Source organism: Nycticebus coucang, chromosome 8, assembly GCF_027406575.1.
Source record: "Nycticebus coucang isolate mNycCou1 chromosome 8, mNycCou1.pri, whole genome shotgun sequence".
NCBI lineage: Eukaryota > Metazoa > Chordata > Mammalia > Primates > Lorisidae > Nycticebus > Nycticebus coucang.
This window is the reverse complement of record NC_069787.1, coordinates 99,466,781-99,487,729: the sequence shown is the minus strand read 5'-3', so window position 1 is coordinate 99,487,729 and position 20,949 is coordinate 99,466,781. Positions and strand designations below refer to the sequence as shown.

At 37.5% G+C, this 20,949-nt stretch overlaps 2 protein-coding genes across 2 annotated transcripts in view; one reads left to right on the top strand and one right to left on the bottom strand.

The window, feature by feature from the left end:
- Nucleotides 1–20,949, top strand: part of ACAD11 (acyl-CoA dehydrogenase family member 11) — a 92,839-nt gene that overhangs the window by 36,328 nt on the left and 35,562 nt on the right. The window contains exons 12-13 of the mRNA XM_053600796.1: nt 5,749–5,856; nt 7,745–7,843. Of these exons, the coding sequence (XP_053456771.1) occupies nt 5,749–5,856; nt 7,745–7,843 (207 nt within the window). The remainder of the gene's footprint in view (nt 1–5,748; nt 5,857–7,744; nt 7,844–20,949) is intronic.
- On the bottom strand, nt 9,555–13,537 carry ACKR4 (atypical chemokine receptor 4). Its single transcript, XM_053600802.1, has 2 exons — nt 13,394–13,537; nt 9,555–10,697 (listed from the first exon to the last, which is right to left on the bottom strand). The coding sequence occupies exon 2, from the start codon at nt 10,686–10,688 to the stop codon at nt 9,636–9,638; it is 1,053 nt and encodes a 350-aa protein (XP_053456777.1). The 5' UTR covers nt 10,689–10,697; nt 13,394–13,537; the 3' UTR covers nt 9,555–9,635.

The following is a 20,949-nucleotide window of genomic DNA, read 5'->3' as shown; positions in this document are numbered from 1 at the left end:
CCTGATTAGGGATTGGAGATATGTGTGGCTAGTTGAATGGATAGAGAATTCTAAATCTTTTGTATAATCTCATTGTCTCTCCATTCATTCACCAATTATCTATTGATTACCAATTATTTATTGAGCACTGTTCTGGATTCTTGCAATGATGTATCAGTGTGTAAAATACACAACCATGCCTGCCTTTAAGGATCTAATTCTAACACAGGGAGATGAAAATTAACAGTAAGTATAATAATAAGAATATAGTACGTTTGAAGATGCAAAGTGCTTTGAAAAAGAAAACAGAGCAGGTAGGAGAGTGGAATACAAATTGCAATTTAAAATAGAATGATCAGGACAGGCCTCATTGAGAAAATGACACTGATAGACGTAAAAAGTGTTTGATTGAGTTAACCGGGCTGATATCTCGAGGAAGGGTTTTCATAGCAAAGGGAACAGAACATGCAAAGATGCTACGGCAAGAATGTGATTTGTGTATCTCAGAAATAGCCAAGAAGGTCAGTGTGTCTAGCAGAATAAAAGTAGAAGAGATCAGAAAGGAAAGAGCCTTACAGGTCCAGTAAGGGCTTATACCTTCAGTGAAATGAGGAGCCTTCGAGGGTTTTCAGCAGAGCAGTAACAAGAGATAGATGACAGTGGTTTAGACTGGGGTAGGATCATTTGGAAGGAATTGTTGAAAAAAAAAAAAAAAGGATTAAAATGGACTAGGGTAATAGCAACAGAGCAAGTGATTAAGTGATAGGATTCTAAATACATTTTGAAGACAGAGCCAAGAGGATTTTCTGATTGGATATGGGGTATTAATGGAAGGGTCAAGTATGCCTCCAAGGACTTTGATGTGAAAAATTGGAAAGATGAAGGAAAAAGGCCAAGTTTTCTTAAAGTAAAATGGAAGGAGTCAACTGGAATGTAGTCTATAGGAAGTGTATTTCAAACCTGGATTTGTGGAAGAACCTTTTAAGGAACTTATTAAAATATATATTACCAGGGTCCATCCTTAGAGATTCTGATTTAGTATATCTAGAGTAGATAGACCCTGGGAATGTCTGTCCTTTTTTCCAGATTACTCTGGTTTTTCTGATGCTACCAGTCAAGGACTTGCACTTGATTTGTGGTGGGATGATTATCAGATGAAACCTTTAGTGTCCCTGCACAAGCTGGGCCTCGATGCTTGTTGTATGGCCTTGATGCTAAAGCTTTCCTCAGAAGATTTAATTTAGATTTAAGATGCCAAAAGAGTGGGGTGGCGCCTCGGGCTCAGTGTAGGGTGCCAGCCCCATATACCAAGGGTGGCGGGTTTGAATCCAGCCCTGGCCAGCTAAAACAGCAATGAGAATTGCAACAAAAAATAGCCGGGTGTTGTGGTAGGTGCCTGTCATCCCAGCTACTCAGGAGGCTGAGGCAAGGGAATCGCTTAAGCCCAATAGTTGGTGGAGGTTGATGTGAGCTGTGATGCCACAGCACTCTACCAAGGGTGATAAAGTGAGACTGTCTCAAAAAAAAAAAGGTGCCAAAGAGAGGTTATGTGGGATTGTATCAGACATCTGAGAGAAAATCACTCTGGATTTAGCAAAGTGGTTCCACACTGGGCTTTGGCTCACTCATTTCTTTGGCACTATTAATTTCCAATTCAATTTTTCTACCACTCACATACTCCCCAGTTCTTATTTATTTTGGCTGCGAAAGAAGTTGGTGGATTACTTATAATAATCCTACAGTTTTAAAAAAGAAAAATAGAAATATGAACTCATCTGATGGTTTTATTATCTACTTTAGGTTACATAAAATAATTAAAAGTGTTTTTGTTTATTTTTGTCTGACATATTGGAAAAAGTTAAGACAGTTCATAGACTTCTGATAGTTGCTGAACTTGTCCCTGACATGGTTTTCCATCTTCTAAACACTGATATATTAAATTACTGTTGTACTACATTGTAATCTTATTAGGAGGCTATTTTAAAAGTAAAGCAGTTTTTTCACAGACTTCCTAAAGATTTCATCTCAATTGTGTAAAGCTATTACATCATTCTGCATAGGTAGCATGATTTTGTAGAAAGGGAACTAAACTTGCGTCTTTTAGTTTAAAACATTTTTGATTGCTACCTGCTAAAAACTATATTTTATATTGTGGCCCAGTTTGTAAAATATGTAGTTGTATGTGTGCGTTCAGGATGGATGGATAGACAGATATGTATTACCAAAACAGAAGTTTCACAAAACCATAATATTTCTTACTGTATGCAGTGCATCCAGATATTTCCATTGAATCTAATCCAATATATTCTGTTTTGTTCTGTTTCATGTTTCAGAGAATGCCAGCTATATTCCATCAAATCGATTTCATGATGCACTAAGCATCCTAATATGAAAAATAATTCTACTGAAGACTGCTTTTGCGGAAGTGGCTCTTCCACTGTTTTTTCATTTGACCTATGAACTTTTCATGAAATAGTCACAGCTTTTTCTCTAATACTAATATTTCATGAGTCTGTCAGATGTACTGTCTAAATTATATAATCAAATTGCTGAATTTTTTTAATCGAACAGAGAAATACATTTTCTTAAACTAAGGGATGATCAGCAACTCTCCTAAGCAAACAGGATATGTAAAACTATAAATAGGAAGCCAGGCGTCTCCTCTTTGTGGTGGAGATATCTTCCCCCAAGGCCTTGAACACTGTCTTTTGGAGCCTTTCCAAAGCACTTAAAGAAGGAAATGTAATTGATGCTGATTAAATACTTTGGGATGTTTCTTACAGATAAAAGATGAATTTCTACTTAAGCTACCCAAATCGTTTCCCAAATCATTATAAAAGTCTGTGTGGGAAACATATGAATCCTAAAGCTATTACTATAAAATTTTGGACCTTTGGATTGATTTTTTTTTTTTTTTAGAGACAGGGTCTTGCTCTGTCACCTAGGCTACAGCACAGTGGCATCGTCATAACTCACTGCAGCCTTGAATTCCTACATTCAAGCAATCATCCCACCTCAGCCTCCCAAAGTGCTGGGATTACCATCAGGTGAACTGTTTTTCTAATGGGGGAAAAAATTGCAGATGTAGTTTATCTAGGTTTTTTTTTTTAAAAAAAAAAAACAAATCTTTATTGTCTAGAAATATATATAGTTTTTTGGTTTTGGGGTTTTTTTTTTTTAGAGGCAGAGTCTTACTTTGTCACCCTCGGTAGAGTGCCATGGTGTCACAGCTCATAGCAACCTCCACTTCTTGGGCTTAGGCGATTCTCTCGCCTCAGCCTACCGAGTAGCTGGGACTACAGGTGCCCACCACAACGCCCAGCTATTTTTTTGTTGCAGTTTGGCCAGGGCCGGGTTTGAACCCGCCATCCTTGGTATATGGGGCCTGCACCCTACTCACTGAGCCACAGGCACCGCCCCTAGGAATATACATAGATTTAAAAAACTGGAAAAGATGCAGTTCTCTCGTTTCCCCATTTTATTCCTCTTTTTCAGTACCCCTGATATAAAGGACATCATTATACACCTATTAAAACTTCACCTAGATATACAGCCAGTGCCCCATCTGTGTATCCTTCTGTATTTGCAAGCTGAAGTTTCATACAGCCATCTACAGATACCAGGCTGCCCTTGTCCTCCATTTCCCACTTCCTAGTCCATTGAGGAAAGGTTTGGGATTGACTGAGAGGTGAATTCACTATAACTATGGGTGAATACTGTAGCCTATTCACCTCCAGCCAAGCTGCTGCCAGTGCCTGGTGACTGCAAGAGCTACCTCAGCTCCCGAGTCACTGAACTTCAAGAGAATATTTAGGTTTTTTTCCCCCAAACTGTAAGTGATAACTTTGTGAGCTTCTCAGAAGAAACTGATAATTTTTGAAAAAAATTTATTTGATATTTACCTTATTCAAACTATAAGAAGTAACACTGTATTTAAAACAGAAAAGAACAATAAGCTTCATTAATTATGTAACTCCGGACTTATTTTTTCCTCACTCAGAAAGAATGTTAAGTTTGTGTTAATCTTCAAGGAATTTTATGCATCCTGATATGACCTTGGCTCTGTTAGAAGCGTCTGAACAGAGTACAGACCTTTCTGGAGAAACTTAGTCTTAACTCAATTTTCATAGGTATTTCAGTAATTATCCTTAAAGTCAATGTAAAATGTGAAATTGAAAAATTTTCCTCAAAATCGTCTGTGTAATTGGTACTCGAGGGAATGGTTGTAGGCAGTACTTTTAGAAATCTAACAGGAATGAAAACCAGAGGAAGACTTCTAGAGCATTTTGTTCCACGGTAGGCAGGCAGCATTCTTTTTAGCAGAGCATGATATTACAATGTATTGTGTTGTTGCAGGAAGACAAGGCCCAACGGAGAGAAAGAGCACCAGAACACTACGTTTATAAGAGGAAGGGCTTTATTCACCAGCCGGGAGCTTACGGTATAGAAGAATCCCAAATGGCCGCGCTCCCTGACTGCCTTGGTCTTTCCCTTTTTATTGACAGTCAAAAAGTTCCACCCCACAGCTACCCTTCTCATTGGCCAGTTTGAATTAAGCAGGAGATGCTATTCCCACCCCCACAGAACTACAGGATTTCACAGAACTTGGAAGTTTCCAAGTTTCAGGAAGTTAAGTTTACTAATTCCCAAGAGCTGAGTCACTGTGGAGAGGACCCTGCATGTGTATCCTTGTGGTCTCCTTGAGAAGACCTGTTCTCCTAGACCTCACCCTTCTCGGGTATCCTCTCTCAGTGTACTAAACAATACCCTCCCAGAGTGGGAGAGGTTCTTTTCAGTTATCTATTGCAGTTTTCTAACCAAGGCAGGGATTCTGTCTTTAACATCCTTAAGAGATTATCTAGTACTTTTCTATCTGGCATGGGGTATACAAAAGTAAAAGCACTGTTAAAGATAAAAGGACAATAATTGCTATGTGAGTTCAGAAGAAGGAGGTATTTCTGACTGGATAATCGAAGATTCTTTGCAGAGGAAGTGGCTCATAAGAAGAAATTTCTTTCTTTTTTTTTTTTTTTTGTAGAGACAGAGTCTCACCTTATTGCCCTGGGTAGAGTGGTGTTCTGTCACAGCTCACAGCAACTTCCAGCTCCTGGACTTAAGGCAATTCTCTTGCCTCAGCCTCTCCAGTAGCTGGGACCACAGGTGCTCACCACAACATCTGGCTATTTTTTGTTGCAGTTTGGCCGGGGCTGGGTTTGAACCCACCACCCTTAGGTATGTGGGGTCAGTGCCCTACTCACTGAGCCAGAGGCACCGCCCAAGAAGAAATTTCTTATGGAGAACAGGTGGAGTTTCACTTGAGAGAAGGCCTGGCCCAGGCAAACATGTAGGAGTTAAAAAGCACAGTATGTGTTTGAGGAATAGCAAATAGACTTAAGGGCAGGAGCGTCAGTAAGATAGGCAATATTAATTGTCCTGGCAGGGTATATTGCGGTAAAGCACGAAGTTTAGATCAGTAAATTGTTTTCTTCAGTCCTAGTTGCGTTAGATCCCGTTAGACCCATGCTTCGTTGGGGTCAACTGGACAAGAATCTGTGATTCAGAATAAGTTGGATGTGTACCAGATGCCACGTACCTGTAACTATTTATGACATAGCCATCCTTGTCAATTCTATTGACTATATGCTTTAAAATATCTTCGTTAGCAAACATTTGCTTTAAAAGATGCACATCTATATCATTTACATACAATTCTAGACTTCATACTGGTAGATTTTCAAATGCAAAACAAATGCTTTTTCTTCTGCATAGACACAGGGAACATGGAGGTGCTGCACCTATATGGAAGTGAGGAACAGAAGCAGCAGTGGCTCGAGCCTCTTCTTCAAGGGAACATTGCCTCCTGCTTCTGCATGACAGGTAAAGGCAGAGCCCCATTCTCCCCTTGTGCAGGCAGCAGGCCTGGAGTTATTGTGGATGAGCCCAAGAAACATGGCTTGTGGCTCTGTGCTCCTGACAATTTTGCTTGTGGCTAAAGAGGTGAATGTTTATTTTGAGCCTGATTTTAAATTTTGACATTTTAAAATGTGAAGAATAAATGTTTCCTCCCCTTTGGGAGAACACCAGGGAATGTTTTCTGGTATGCTGCTTTGGCATTAGCAGCAGAGTAAAGCTAGTTTTATGATCTTTTTATTATTATTATTATTAAATTGTAGCTGTGTTTTTTATAATCTTTTGACTCCCATTCCTAAAATTGCCATCTATGGATACTAAGAACTTTTTCGTCTTTTGGTAGGAAATATTAATCTTTGTGATAATTTGTATATCAATACTTGAGTATATTATATAATACTCAATTCTTCTATAAATCCAAAAAAATAGAACTTTTACCGGTGGTGGAGATATGGCTCAAATTATAATCATGTAGGAAAATAAAACTATGTTAAATGAAAACAAATTTGGTGCCATTTATACCTAAGAAGCAATAATTGACAATTCTTCAAAAAACAAAATCATTGTTTCATGAATGAGTTTTGAATTAAACCTAATTTCATCTGGCCATAATTTTTAAATCCTTTCAACAATAGCCAACTTTTATTGTTTTGTATAACATTGTGTATGTTTATATAGTGGTCCCTCCTTATCTGCAGAGGATACATTCCAAGACCCCCAGTGGATGCAGGAAAGGAGGGATAGTACCTACGTATACTATGTTTTTTTCTATATGTACGTATCTAAGATAAAGTTTAATTTATAAATTAGGCACAGTAAGGGATTAGCATTAATACCTTATGTTGAAATAGAACAATTACAACAGTAGTCCAAATGGCACACAATTTGAAAAATATGAATTGTTTATTTCTGGAATTTTTTATTTAACATTTTCATAATGCTGGTCCTGAAACCCCAGTAAGTGAAACCACAGATAAGGGAAGAGGACTACTGTGACAGCAGGACAGGCCTCCATTTAGATCAGCAAGGGGCATTTCTTGAACACTTTCAGTTATGATCGTTTTATCTACAAAGCACTGTTTAGGGGTTACAAATAAGTAGAGTCCACATACAGAGTCCCCTTTTTCAAAAAACTGAGTCTCAAGTCTTAGAAATAGAACACATGAAATATCTGAAGGACCCTCTGAATTTAAAGAGCAGCACATTAGCCATTGCAGATCGCTATGATTCAGAGCGAGCCAGTTGTGAAGCGCCATGCAGTCAAGCGATTGTTTTAGGATGTCCTATGGAAAACTTTCTGAAGACCTCACGTATTGAGCAGTCTTTAAGAATGCAAAGTTTAGAAATTGGTGAAAGCATTCCTGATGGAATTTGCCTAGCACAGTTAGATATTGTTTAATGTAGGTGTGTGACTCCCCGTTGCGAAATTAGACTGGCTTTTTTTAAAAAAAACAGAAATTGTTCAAAATGGTAAAATGTATGGTGGGGGAAATGTGGCTTGCAAATATCTAGTATAGATTTCTATTGTGAGAAGCAGAAAATTATATTTTTATCTACTTTTGATGGTGGGAGAAAAGGCTGAGTGAATTGTATCCTAAGTCACATATTGATGAGCTGGCCAAAATCACAGTTCAGAATAGTGATCCCCAGTGTTCAATATCCTGCATTCATTTGCTCTTCTAATGCACATATATCAGATACTACAGTGTTCAGTAGGAGAACCAGAGTGGAACGGGGAAGGACAGGAAGATGGAAGAGACAAGAAGGCCTGTGTCCTTCACAGATTTCCGTTCCCTTATCTGAGCCTCTTTGCAAACTGATGGTATCTGTAAATCCACCATTTGTTTATTTATAGAACCTGATGTAGCTTCAAGTGACGCCACAAATATTGAATGCAGCATCCAACGGGATGGAGACAGTTACATCGTTAATGGCAAGAAATGGTGGAGCAGTGGTGAGTGTTCAGCCTGAAGTTTTTGCACTTAGCAGATTGCCCCTTTGTGCCAGATGCTACGTTAGAATAATGCTGATTGTTATTAGTCATCATCCTAATTCTTTAAATTCTTCCTTTTTAAGCATTTTCAAATTTAGAAGTAATTAAAAGGAAAAGAAATTTTAAAATAACATGCCTTGATTAATTGAAGCTTATTTTAAACCAGAAAACATCTTTTTGTAATAATTTGAATGATAAAATTAATTAGCACATACCTATTTTTGACCAATACAATTTCTATTAAAAATCTAATTTTAATAGGGGCTTATTTCATGGTTTATAATAATTTACAGGCAGTTCTGTAAAGATAAGCTGTGTATGTTATTAAAAATAACTTATTGTGATATGTATTTTCATTACTTAAAAATATAAATGTTTAAATAAAAAATATGACATTTTGGCTCCGTGCCTATAGCTCAAGCAGCTAGGATGCCAGCCACATACACCGGAGCTGGCAGGTTTGAATCCAGCCCAGGTCTGCTAAACAACAATGACAACTACAACCAAAAAATAGCTGGGCACTGTGGCAGGTGTCTGTAGTCCCCCTACTTGGGAGGCTGAGGCAAGAGACTCACTAAGCACAAGAGTTTGAGGTTGCTGTCAGCTGTGATGCCACAGTACTCTACCCAGGGTGACAGCTTGAGACTCTGTCTCAAAAAAAAAAAAAGACATTTATACATAGGATAATATATCTTTTAGCCAGCCCTCAGCAGGCTCATAAATGGATGAATTCTTTAGGAAGTTTTAAAAATTTGAACCTAGATAAGTATGATAATTTGAGGATTGCTTCTAGAGTATACATGATAAGCCTAACATTTTCCAGGATAACCAATCATGAGCAGAGAAAATTGACATCATGGAAGAAATTGTATCTTTAAGAACTTGCCAGGAAACAGCGGTGCCTGTGGCTCAAAGGAGTAGGGCACTGGTCCCATATGCCAGAGGTGGCGGGTTCAAACCCAGCCTCAGTCAAAACTGCAAAGAAAAAGAACTTGCCAGGAATGTACCGAAAGGGTCAGAAAGGATTATTGCATATTATTTTGGTTGTTTTTCTTTCTGGGATTTTATAAAATTAAAAAAAAGAAAACAGGTTAAGTTCTGTTGTGTAGTTATTCAAATGCCAAAATTATACAGGGAAATTTTTCTTGTATTAAAATTTAGATAATTAGAAATAATTATAAATGCCTCTTTATTAATCTGTTTTAGAAGATCTAACTTATGGCATAGTGGGATATTTTTATCTTCTTAAAATTTCTTGTATTTTTAAATTATTATAAATTCACAGGGAGTTGCATAGATAGTACCAGGTGATCCTGGGTACCCTTCATCCAGTTTTCCGTGGTGGTTCCATCTTACATAATTATAGTATAATATCAAAACCAGGAAATGGAAATTTGTACAATGAGTGTATGTGGGTCTATGTTATTTTATGACATGTGTAGATTTGTGTAACCACTATAGCAATCAAGATACAAAACCAGTCCATCACCACAAAACCTTCCTATTTACAGAATAGTATTTTTATTCATTTATGCCTATTACTACTTTCTTATACTGTTAATTTTAATTTTCACACTTTGAGCATTTACTATCTTATTTCCTCTCCTTGTTGGCTTTCATCCTCCCCTTCCCCCCTTGTTATAAGTTTCAAACATAGCTTTTGAGATTTCAGTTTCAGAGTAATGCAGATGTTTTATCTGAGGAAGAAGCATCATTCATGTGTATCCAAGCAAAAGGCAGAGCGGTTTTACATTTAAATGCTAAAAGTACTGGTCGGCTCTGTGGGACCCTCAGAATCAAAAGGAATCTCCTCCACGTTTTGTCTCCGTCTTCTCCAGGACCCGTATTTCTTGGCCACTTTCATAATGTAGTGCTTAAAAGAGGCTCCCATAAAAACGTAAAGGACCGGATTGAGGCAGCTGTGAAAGAGGGCGATGCTTTCCGTGACCTGGATGGCAACGTCCATGCGTTTGCTCATGTCGCAGTCCGTGATCAGGGAGTAGATGATGTCTATGGCTCGGCAGAACTTGACAATGTTATAAGGCAGCTGAGTGACAATGAAGACTATGACCACTGTGAGCAGGACTTTGAGGGGTCGCAGTATTTTAATATTTGGCATCTTGATGAGTGCTCTTGCTGTCATAAAGTAGGAAACCCCCATAATAACAAAGGGCACTACAAAGCCAATACAGATTTCTAGCATTTGAATCGAAGCTTTCATTGAGGTTCCTAGGTGTTGGGGAAAGATGGGAATACACCTAGCATGGTCGTTTACCGTGTAAAAAACCAGCTGTGGTATACTCAGCAGGATGGCAGCCATCCAGACACAGACACAGATGATCCAGCATGGTTTTCCCACCCCTGCCTGACTGGGGGCTTTACTTACTGCCAAATATCTATCTATGCTGATACAAGCCAGAAACTGCATTCCAGAGACAAAGTTTACAGTGTATAAGGCTGAAGTTACTTTACACATCATCTTCCCTAAAACCCACCCATGAACTGCATTAATTGCCCAAAAAGGTAAAGTGAATAGGAGGAGTAAATCTGCCACGGCCAAATTCAGGATGTACACATCTGTTTTGGTCCTCAGTTTCTTGTAATAGGCATAAATTGCCACTACAATGGAATTGCCTGCAAGTCCAACGATGAAAGCTATTGTGAGGAAGACAGGGAGAAAAATCTTTGCAAATTTTCTGACTTCTTCTTTTATACAGATTATTTCATACTGACTATAGTCATGAGTGCCATTGGGTTCATTTTCCTCATAATAGTAATCTGTTGACTGGTTGTCTTCCAAAGCCATGGCTGCAATCTAGATGGCAAAAAAAACCACAGTATACTCATTTTAATATTGCTTAAAAAGAAATATGTGTTTGTTCTTCCCCTAGAGAATAGATCGTTGCTGTTACATAAGTCAGTCTGAAGCTCCCACTTTTTAAAATGCTTTAATTGGAGCCACATTGGAGTATAACTCTAAGATTAGTTACTCAACCTTTGTTTTTACAATTGTGCGTGCAGGACCTGGGATGATAAACGAAATACCCTAGGACATTTCTGTAATCACTAAATTCTAAAAAAAAGTGAAGATTTTTATGGAAAAATTATTGTTAAAAGATGAAAATTTAGATTTTAGCTAAAAAGAATGATAAATGTTATAATTTGTACATATATGATTTTATGAATCTTATGGAGTAGATCTACAATAAGTTAGATGAAAATTAAAATAAATAATAGTTATTCTGGCCAGGCGCAGTGGCTCACACCTATAATCCCAGCACTCTGGGAGACCCATGCAGGTAGATTGCTCAGGAGTTCAAGACCTGCCTGAGCAAGAGTGAGACCCTATCTCTACTAAAAGTAGAAAAACTAGCTGGGTGTTGTGGCGGGCGCATCTCGTTTCAGCAACTGAGAAGGCTGCAGCAAGAGAATCACTTGAGCCCAGGAGCTGAGGTTGCTGTGAGCTGTGCTGCTACAGCACTCTACCCAGGGCAACAGAATGAGACTCTGTCTCAAAAAAAAAACTGTTTATTTAAAATATATTTATTGTTGCTGTAACGTAAGTTATAAAAACATAAGTTTTTATTTTTGTTATTTATTTATACATTTAATTTAAATAAATTATCTCAGCATAATTATCTGTTCTGAATTTTGCTAGTTGGCTTTTATTAAAAAAAAAAAAAGTTCTCCTTTAGTCAACTTCCGTCTAAAACCTGTCACTACTTATTCATACTGTTGGTAGCACCGTCATCCCCTGGTCATCTAGGCTGTATTCTTGACTTCCCTCTTACCTTCTTTCCTCATTTCCCACAAGTCCCTACATTCTGATTCTACCTTCCAGACAGGTCTTGAGTCTCTCTCCTCCTTTTAACCTGCACTCACCTGCACAATCCTGCCAGCCTGTTTCCTGGCACCTGGCTGCTGTAAAACCTTCCTGATTGGTATCCTGATGTTGTCATTCCTCACCACCCCCTTGCCAAAAACATTGTTCTATCTCTAAATTGCCAATCTGCCCTCCCCTGCTCAGCTCCTCGCCTGACTGCTTCACCTGAGAGGCCTATCCAGGCTCCTTAGCATGACCCCAAGACTCCCTCCCCAATGGGACACCCCCATGGCTCCTGCCACCTCCCCCTTCTCTGTGTCCCACACTGCAGACAGTAATAGGGCTACGTGGCCAGCCGTGGTCTGCATCTTGCTTGCTCCCTTCCTTTATCTGTCATATTACTTTCTGCCCTTGCTTTGAAGGGCCAATTCCTGCTCAATTATCCCGGTGTCCCCTCCTCAGAAGACCTTCGTGATGTGAAACAATCTCTACATACCTCTCAGAGAACTGACCCCATCCTCTTAAAAAGTTGTATTTCCCAGTCTACCTTGTTCACTTGGACTCCAAGTTCCCCCAAATATGAATTATTTGATTTCTGTTTGTAATTAAAACCTTATTAACATGCCTGGCATACACTGGGTGCCCAGTAAATAGTTGTCAGACTAAAGATATCACATCGTTACTGCAGAATGGATAGATGGTATGCCGTGAATCTCCTGCCTCAATATTAAGTTACTATACTACTATATTGACTATTAGCTGACTATTACCACCCCGTAGTATTAAGATAAGCTTACACAAAATTTATAAGTTTTAAAATGTATTGAACAATAACTTTCAATGTGTTTATTCTAGTGCTGTTTTGTTTTCCTTTATCTTTTCTAACTTCCTTTGTTTATTTTGTCCTTTGAAGAATCTGAAATATTCTTACAGAATCAATCATGAAAATACTATTTTTTAAAAAGTGTGCCAATTTACATTTTCAAAGGAACATTCTTATACCTGCTAATTCTTTTTAAATTAGTAAAGCACAGTAAAGAAAGCCCTGAGGAAAGATACCACAAAGAAGAACAACTTTTATTATGTAAAACCCAGGTGCTGACTATTTTAAATGACTGTTTCAGTTATTTTAAAAGTTCCAATCTGGAAGACTATGTGACTTCATTGTCTTCTGCATTAATTATTAACACAATGATGAACTTTGTTCTTTTCTTTTATCACAGAAATCTTAAACCTGATAATAAGAAATAGTATGGCCAGATGGTGTAAGATATTAAAGAAGGGTATTTTAAAGTAAGAATTAATTTTACTAAAAGTATGATTTTATTCCCAGAAATGATCCTTCTGGTAGATATATAGAAACACATTTAAATATTTTTATTATTAGAACAAAAAAATTAGTATTTTTTAAAAAGCAGGAATAAAAAGGGTATAGCAAAGCCTATTTTCTCCTTAACAAAGTTTTACAGTCAAGTAATATGGTATTTAAAATCATATTTTCTTCTTGCTATATTCAGATCTTCATTCTAAGATTAAAGCATACAACTGTTTTCAAATAGCTCTTTTCTGTACATGAAAGCATTTAAACTTTCATGCATCAAGACTCCCCTATATAGGTAAATATACAAAGCCGTTGAGCTTTAAAAAAAATCATAACCAAGTCACAATGAAAAAAAGAAAGAACCAACCTGTTTCAGTCAGCAGAAAGGAAGGAGCAAGCAGTGTTGAGTGCAGAGAGTAAAATCAAATGCTCTCTCTAACTCGCAGTACTTTTGTTTTCACTTTACACTCCGCCTTTATTTTGTGTCAAAGGCTTTCCTGAAATTTAACCTTGTGAGAACTTCATCTTTTATTTTATGTAAAACCATCCTGTCAAGTTAAATACAACTTCTTAAATATCCTAGGTTATAACTTGGAATGAATTCCATCTTATTCCAAAAACTACAGACCTTCCAAAGTTTCTGCTTAGCCAAAAAGAGCAAGGAAGTTACTGCAGCTGAGCAACTGGCTGCTAAACCAAGAAGGGAATCTACCCAAGAACATCCAGGCAGCCAGCAAGTGCTTGTGGATAATGTCCAAAGAAATATTCCTGGCCAGTGGCTCATGCCTGTAATCCTAGCACTCGGGGAGGCCAAGGCAAGAGGATCCTTTGAGCTCAGGAGTTCAAGACCAGCCTGAGCAAGAGCAAGATCTCATTTCTACTAAAAAATAGAAAAAAATTAGCCAGGCGTTGTGGCACATGGCTGTAGTCCCAGCTACTCAGGAGGCTAAGACAAAAGAATCACTTAAGCCCAAGGCTTTGAGGTTGCTATGAGTTATGATGATGCCATAGCACTCTACTGGGGTAACAGAGAGAGACTCTGTCTCAAAAAAAAAAAGAAAGAAAGAAAAACAAATATTCCCTAAAGTTCTTCCATCTATGAAAGGAAACAAAAATGATTTTAACCCAGAAAATTATCTTTTTAAGGCTAAATTATCAAAGACTAAATATGAATAATCGTTAGGCATTTATGGTAGATTTTATCATTTTTATGACATGTCATTTAATATTTTGCTTAAATAGATGCTTCCTGGCTCCACTGAACTCTTTTCTGTGTCTATGCTTATCCCAAAGTGTGTCTTTCCCCAGGGTTTTTAACTCTCTTCCTCTGTTGTAAACCTTTTCTTCTGGGACTAGAATACAAAACTTCAAAACCTTTGGTCTGAGGAAGCTGTTTATTTTTCCCATGCTTCCAAACACATAAAAAAGAAAGAAGAGAAATGTATGCAGATTTGGCCCTCATGGTCTGTTTGAATTTGACTATCCTCAGATTTGCATGGTGGTTGCTTTATTTACGTTCTCCTGCAAGGCCAGACTCAGTCTCCACCTGCAGAAGTTATTTCAGACTCATGCCATTTTTAATTCAAGCAATTGATCTAACCTTGTTTTATGTGTTTTACTGTCCTCCTATTACAGGGTTTAGATCGTTTCCATTCTTTTGTTATTACAAATAATGTTATGAAAAGCATCTTTGTAGCTATTGTGGCGAACTGAACTTAACCTCACCCCACTAGATTAAGAATGTGAAGAATGTTGAAAAATATGTCTACATATAAAACTATTTCTTTTTTTCCTTACAGTGCATTTCCATGCATAGTATTTTTACTATTCACACTGAATAATGATCATGGAGTTCTTTCATATCAGTGCATAGAAAGCTTCCTTATTCCTTCTAGAAGAGCTCTGTTATGTGGACATTCCATGGTATATTCCAACAGTTTCCTATTGATGGAGATTGATTTATGTGCATTTCTTTGCAAATACAAATAATACTACTGCAATGAAGAATCTTGTGCCTCTGTCATTTCAGACAGGAACAGCTAGCTGTATCTGTAAGATAAATCCTGGAAGTTGGATTGATGTGTCAAAGACTAAGTAAATCTGTATTTTGATGGATATGCTAAACCGTACTCCCTAATTCTTCTCCCTCCCACTTATGTGTGGAAATACCTATTTCCCTCAAACTTTGCTAATAGAATGTTTTGTTTTACTACCACTTTGCTTTCTAAATGACATGTAACAGATTCAGTACCACTTACCTGATCTTGCCTGCCCTGTGTGAAATACTGGGTCATAAACTGCTATTGTATATTATCTTTGTCAGTTAACAGGTAAAACGGTACTTCATTATTGCTGTACTGTGCATTTATTTGATGAGCTGTAAAGTTAAACACTTTTTTTTTTTTTTTTGTAGAGACAGAGTCTCACTTTATGGCCCTCGGTAGAGTGCCATGGCATCACACAGCTCACAGCAACCTCCAACTCCTAGGCGTAAGCGATTCTCCTGCCTCAGCCTCCCGAGTAGCTGGGATTACAGGCGCCCGCCACAACGCCCAGCTATTTTTTGGTTGCAGTTCAGCCGGGGCCGGGTTTGAACCTGCCACCCTTGGTATATGGGGCCAGCGCCTTACCAACTGAGCCACAGGCGCCGCCCAGTTAAACACTTTTTAAAAATCTCTTTTATTATTCTCATTTTCTCCTTTTGCAATTGTGTTCCTTCCCCATCTTTAAGCTGATTTTCAAGTGTTTTAAATGTTCCAGGGACATAACTTTGTATATATTTTATCATAAATGTTGAAATATTTACTCTTTTCTATTTTTAATGTTGTCTTTTTTTTTATTAATATTAAATCATAGCTGTGTACATCAATGCAATCATAGGGCACCATACATTGATTTTATAAACAGTTTGACACATTTTCATTAGACTGGTTAACATAGCCTTCCTGGCATTTTCTTAGTTATTGTGTTAAGACATTTATATTCTACATTTACTAAGTTTCACATGTACCCTTGTAAGATGCACGGCAGGTGTAATCCCACCAATCACCCTCCCTCCGCCCATCCTCCCCCCTCCCTACCCTCCCTCTCCCCCTTCCCAATATTCTTAGGTTATACCTGGGTTACAGCTTTCATATGAAAGCCAAAAATTAGTTTCATAGTAGGGCTGAGTACATTGGATACTTTTTCTTCCATTCTTGAGATACTTTACTAAGAAGAATATGTTCCAGCTCCATCCATGTAAACATGAAAGAGGTAAAGTCTCCATCTTTCTTTAAGGCTGCATAATATTCCATGGTGTACATATACCACAATTTATTAATCTATTCGTGGATCGATGGGCACTTGGGCTTTTTCCATGACTTAGCAATTGTGAATTGGGCTGCAATAAACATTCTAGTACAAATATCTTTGTTATAATGTGATTTTTGGTCTTCTGGGTATATACCTAGTAGAGGAATTATAGGATTGAATGGCAGGTCTATTTTTAGATCTCTAAGTGTTCTCCAAACATCTTTCCAAAAGGAATGTATTAATTTGCATTCCCACCAGCAGTACAGAAGTGTTCCCTTTTCTCCACATCCATGCCAACATCTCTGGTCTTGGGATTTTGTGATAGGGGCTAATCTTACTGGAGTTAGATGGTATCTCAAGGTAGTTTTGATTTGCATTTCTCTGATGATTAAAGATGATGAGCATTTTTTAATATGTCTGTAGGCCATGTGCCTGTCTTCTTCAGAGAAGTTTCTCTTCAACTCCCTTGCCCAGCCTGCTATGGGATCACTTATTCTTCTCTTGCTTATACGTTTGAGTTCTCTGTGGATTGTGGTTATTAAACCTTTTTTGGAGACATAACCTGCAAATGTCTTCTCCCATTCTGAGGGCTGTTTGCTTGCTTTACTTACTGTGTTCTTGGCTGTGCAGAAGCTTTTTAGTTTGATCAGGTCCCAGTAGTGTATTTTTGAAGCTGCTTCAATTACCCGGGGGGGTCCTCCTCATAAAATACTTGCCCAGACCAATTTCTTCAAGGGTTTTCCCTGTACTCTCTTCTAGTATTTTTATAGTCTCATGTCTTAAGTTTAAATCTTTAATCCAGTGAGAGTCTATCTTAGTTAATGGTGAAAGGTGTGGGTCCAGTTTCAATCTTCTACAGTTTGCCAGCCAGTTCACCCAGCACCATTTGTTAAATAGGGAATCTTTTCCCCACTGAATGTTTTTAATTGGCTTGTCAAAGATCAGTAAACGGTAAATAGCTGGATTTATCTCTTGGTTCTCTATTCTGTTCCAGACATCTACTTCTCTGTTTTTGTGCCAGTACCATGCTGTTTTGATCACTATCGATTTATGATATAGTCTGAGGTCTGGTAGTGTGATTCCTCCTGCTTTATTTTTATTTCTGAGTAATGTCTTGGCTATTCGAGGTTTTATTTTATTCCATATAAAATGAAGTATTATTTTTTCAAGATCTTTAAAGTATGACAGTGGGGCTTTGATAGGGATTGCATTAAAATTGTATATTGCTTTGGGTAGTATGGACATTTTAACAATATTGATTCTTCCCAGCCATGAGCATGGTATGTTTTTCCATTTGTTAACGTTTTCAGCTGTTTCTTTTCCTAGAGTTTCATAGTTCTCTTTATAGAGATCTTTCACGTCTTTTGTTAGATAAACTCCCAAATATTTCATCTTCTTTGGCACTACTGTGAACGGAATAGAGTCCTTAACTGTTTTTTCAGCTTGACTATTGTTGGTATATATAAAAGCTACCAATTTATGAGTGTTGATTGTGTAACCTGAGACGCTGCTGTATTCCTTGATCACTTCTAAGAGTTTTGTAGTAGAATCCCTGATGTTTTCCAGATATACAATCATATCATCTGCGAAGAGTGAAAGTTTGATCTCTTCTGATCCTATATGGATACCCTTGATCGCCTTTTCTTCCCTAATTGTGATGGCTAAAACTTCCATCACAATGTTAAAGAGCAGTGGAGACAATGGGCAGCCTTGTCTAGTTCCTGATCTGAGTGGAAATGATTTCAGTTTAACTCCATTCAATACGATATTGGCTGTGGGTTTGCTGTAGATGAACTCTATCAGTTTAAGAAATGTCCCTTCGATACCAATTTTCTTTAGTGTTCTGATCATGAAGGGATGCTGGATATTATCAAAAGCTTTTTCTGCATCAATTGAGAGACTGATATGGTCTTTGTTTTTTAATTTGTTTATGTGCTGAATTATACTTATGGATTTACGTATATTGAACCAGCCTTGAAACCCTGGGATAAAACCAACTTGGTCATGATGTATAATTTGTTTGATATGTTGCTGGATTCTGTTTGTTAGGATCTTGTTGAATATTTTTGCATCAATATTCATTAGTGATATTGGTCTATAATTTTCTTTTCTTGTTGGGTCTTTTCCTGGTTTGGGGATCAGGGTGATGTTTGCTTCATAGAGTGTGTTTGGTAGTCTTCCTTCTTTTTCTATGTTTTGTAACAGGTTGAGTAATATAGGTACTAGTTCCTCTTTAAAGGTTTGGTAGAATTCTGATGTGAAGCCATCTGGTCCCGGGCTTTTCTTTTTAGGGAGATCTCATATGGTTGATGCTATTTCAGAACTTGATATTGGCCTGTTCAACATTTCCACTTGATTCTGGCTAAGTCTTGGAAGGTGACGTGCTTCCAAGTATTGGTCAATTTCCTTCAGATTTTCATATTTATGAGAATAAAGTTTCTTGTAATATTCATTAAGGATTTTTTGAATTTCTGAGGAGTCTGTTGTTATTTCATCTTTGTCGTTTCTGATGGATGAAATTAGGGATTTTACTCTTTTTTTCCTGATTAGGTTAGCAAAAGGTTTATCTATTTTATTGACCTTTTCAAAAAACCAACTTTTTGATATTGATCTGTTGTATAATTCTTTTGTTTTCAATTTCATTTAATTCTGCTCTAATTTTGGTTATTTCTTTTCTTCTACTGGATTTGGGGTTGGAATGTTCTTCCTTTTCCAGTTGCTTGAGATGTGCCATTAAATTGTTAACTTCCTCTCTTTCCATTCTCTTGAGGAAGACTTGCAGTACTATTAAATTTCGCTCTAGGACTATCTTTGCAGTATCCCAGAGGTTCTGATAATTCGTGTCTTCATTGTCATTTTGTTCCAAAAATTTGGCAATTTCCTTCTTAATCTCATCTATGACCCAGCTATCATTCAGCATAAGGTTGTTTAACTTCCATGTTTTCGTATGAGTGTGCAGATTCCTGTTGTTACTGAGTTCAATTTTTATTCCATGGTGGTCTGAGAGGATGCAAGGAATAATTTCTATTCCTTTAAATGTACTGAGGTTAGACTTGTGACCTAAGATGTGATCGGTTTTGGAGTATGTTCTGTGGGTTGAGGAGAAGTATGTGTATTCAGTTTTGTTGGAAAGAAATGTTCTATAGATGTCTGCTAAATCCAAATGTTGGATGGTTAGGTTTAAATCTAAAATTTCTTTGCTCAGCTTCTTATTGGAGGATCTATCCAGCACTGCCAAAGGAGTGTTGAAATCTCCGACTCTTATGGAGCTGGAGGAAATCCAGTTGCTCATGTCTGTTAGAGTTTCTCTTATAAATTCAGGTGCATTCTGGTTCAGTGCATAAATATTAATAATTGAAATATCATCATATTGAGTATTACCCTTAACAAATATGAAGTGACCATTCTTATCCTTCCTTACTTTTGTTGGTTTAAAGCCTATTGTGTCAGCAAATAGAATTGCAACACCTGCTTTTTTCTGATTACCATTTGCCTAAAATATGGACGACCATCCTTTCACCCTGAGTCTATATTTATCTTTTAAGGTAAGATGTGACTCTTGTATGCAGCAAATATCTGGCCTGAGTTTTTGTATCTAGTCAGCTAACTTGTGCCTCTTTAGAGGACAGTTTAAGCCATTCACATTAATGGAGAATATTGATAGGTCTGGTAAAATTTTGGGTATCGAGTTTTTCGAAAGTCCAGTGGACAATTTTAGTCCTTTCACCATTGTGGAAGTTGGAGTTTGATCAAAATTTTCTGAGTGAGTTTATTTTTGTGGTAGAGGATTGGGGTGGTCATTATGGAGGATAGGTCTGAGAATATCCTGGAGAACTGGTTTGGTTACGGCAAATTTATTCAACATTAATGTCATTAAAGTATTTAATTTCTCCATCATAAATGAAACTCAATTTAGCTGGATACAGGATCCAGGGTTGAAAGTTATTTTGCTTTAGGAGATTAAAAGTTGACGACCACCCTCTTCTGGCTTGAAAGGTTTCAGCAGAGAGATCTGCAGTCATTCTAATATTCTTCCCTTTGTAGGTAATATATTTCTTGTGTCTAGCTGCTTTCAGAATTTTCTCCTTCATATCGACTCTAGTGAAGTTAATTATGATATGCCTAGGGGATGTCTTGTTTGGATTGAGTCATGCTGGGGTTCTGAAACTGTCTGCTATCTGGATTTCAGAATCTGTTGACATATCTGGAAAATTTTCTTTCATAATTTCATGGAGAAGGGCCTCCATGCCTTGCGAGGCCACTACATCACTTTCAGGGATTCCAATGAGGCAGATATTAGCCTTCTTTGAATTATCCCAGAGTGCTCTGAGAGAATGATCCATTTTTGCTCTCCATTTCTCTTCTTCTTTGAGAATTTGGGAGCATTCAAATGCCTTGTCTTCAATGTCAGAAATCCTTTCTTCTGCCTGCTCCACTCTGTTACTGAGGGATTCTACTGTATTTTTCAAATCTTTGAGGGCTACAAATACTTGCTTCAGTGCATCAAAATCTTTGGTGGTTTTGTCTTTAAATTCATTAAATTCTCAAGACAATTTTTGAATTTCTCCTCGAATTTCTAATTCTGACTTTTGAATTGCTCTTCAGATTTCGAATTCCAGATTTTCCTCC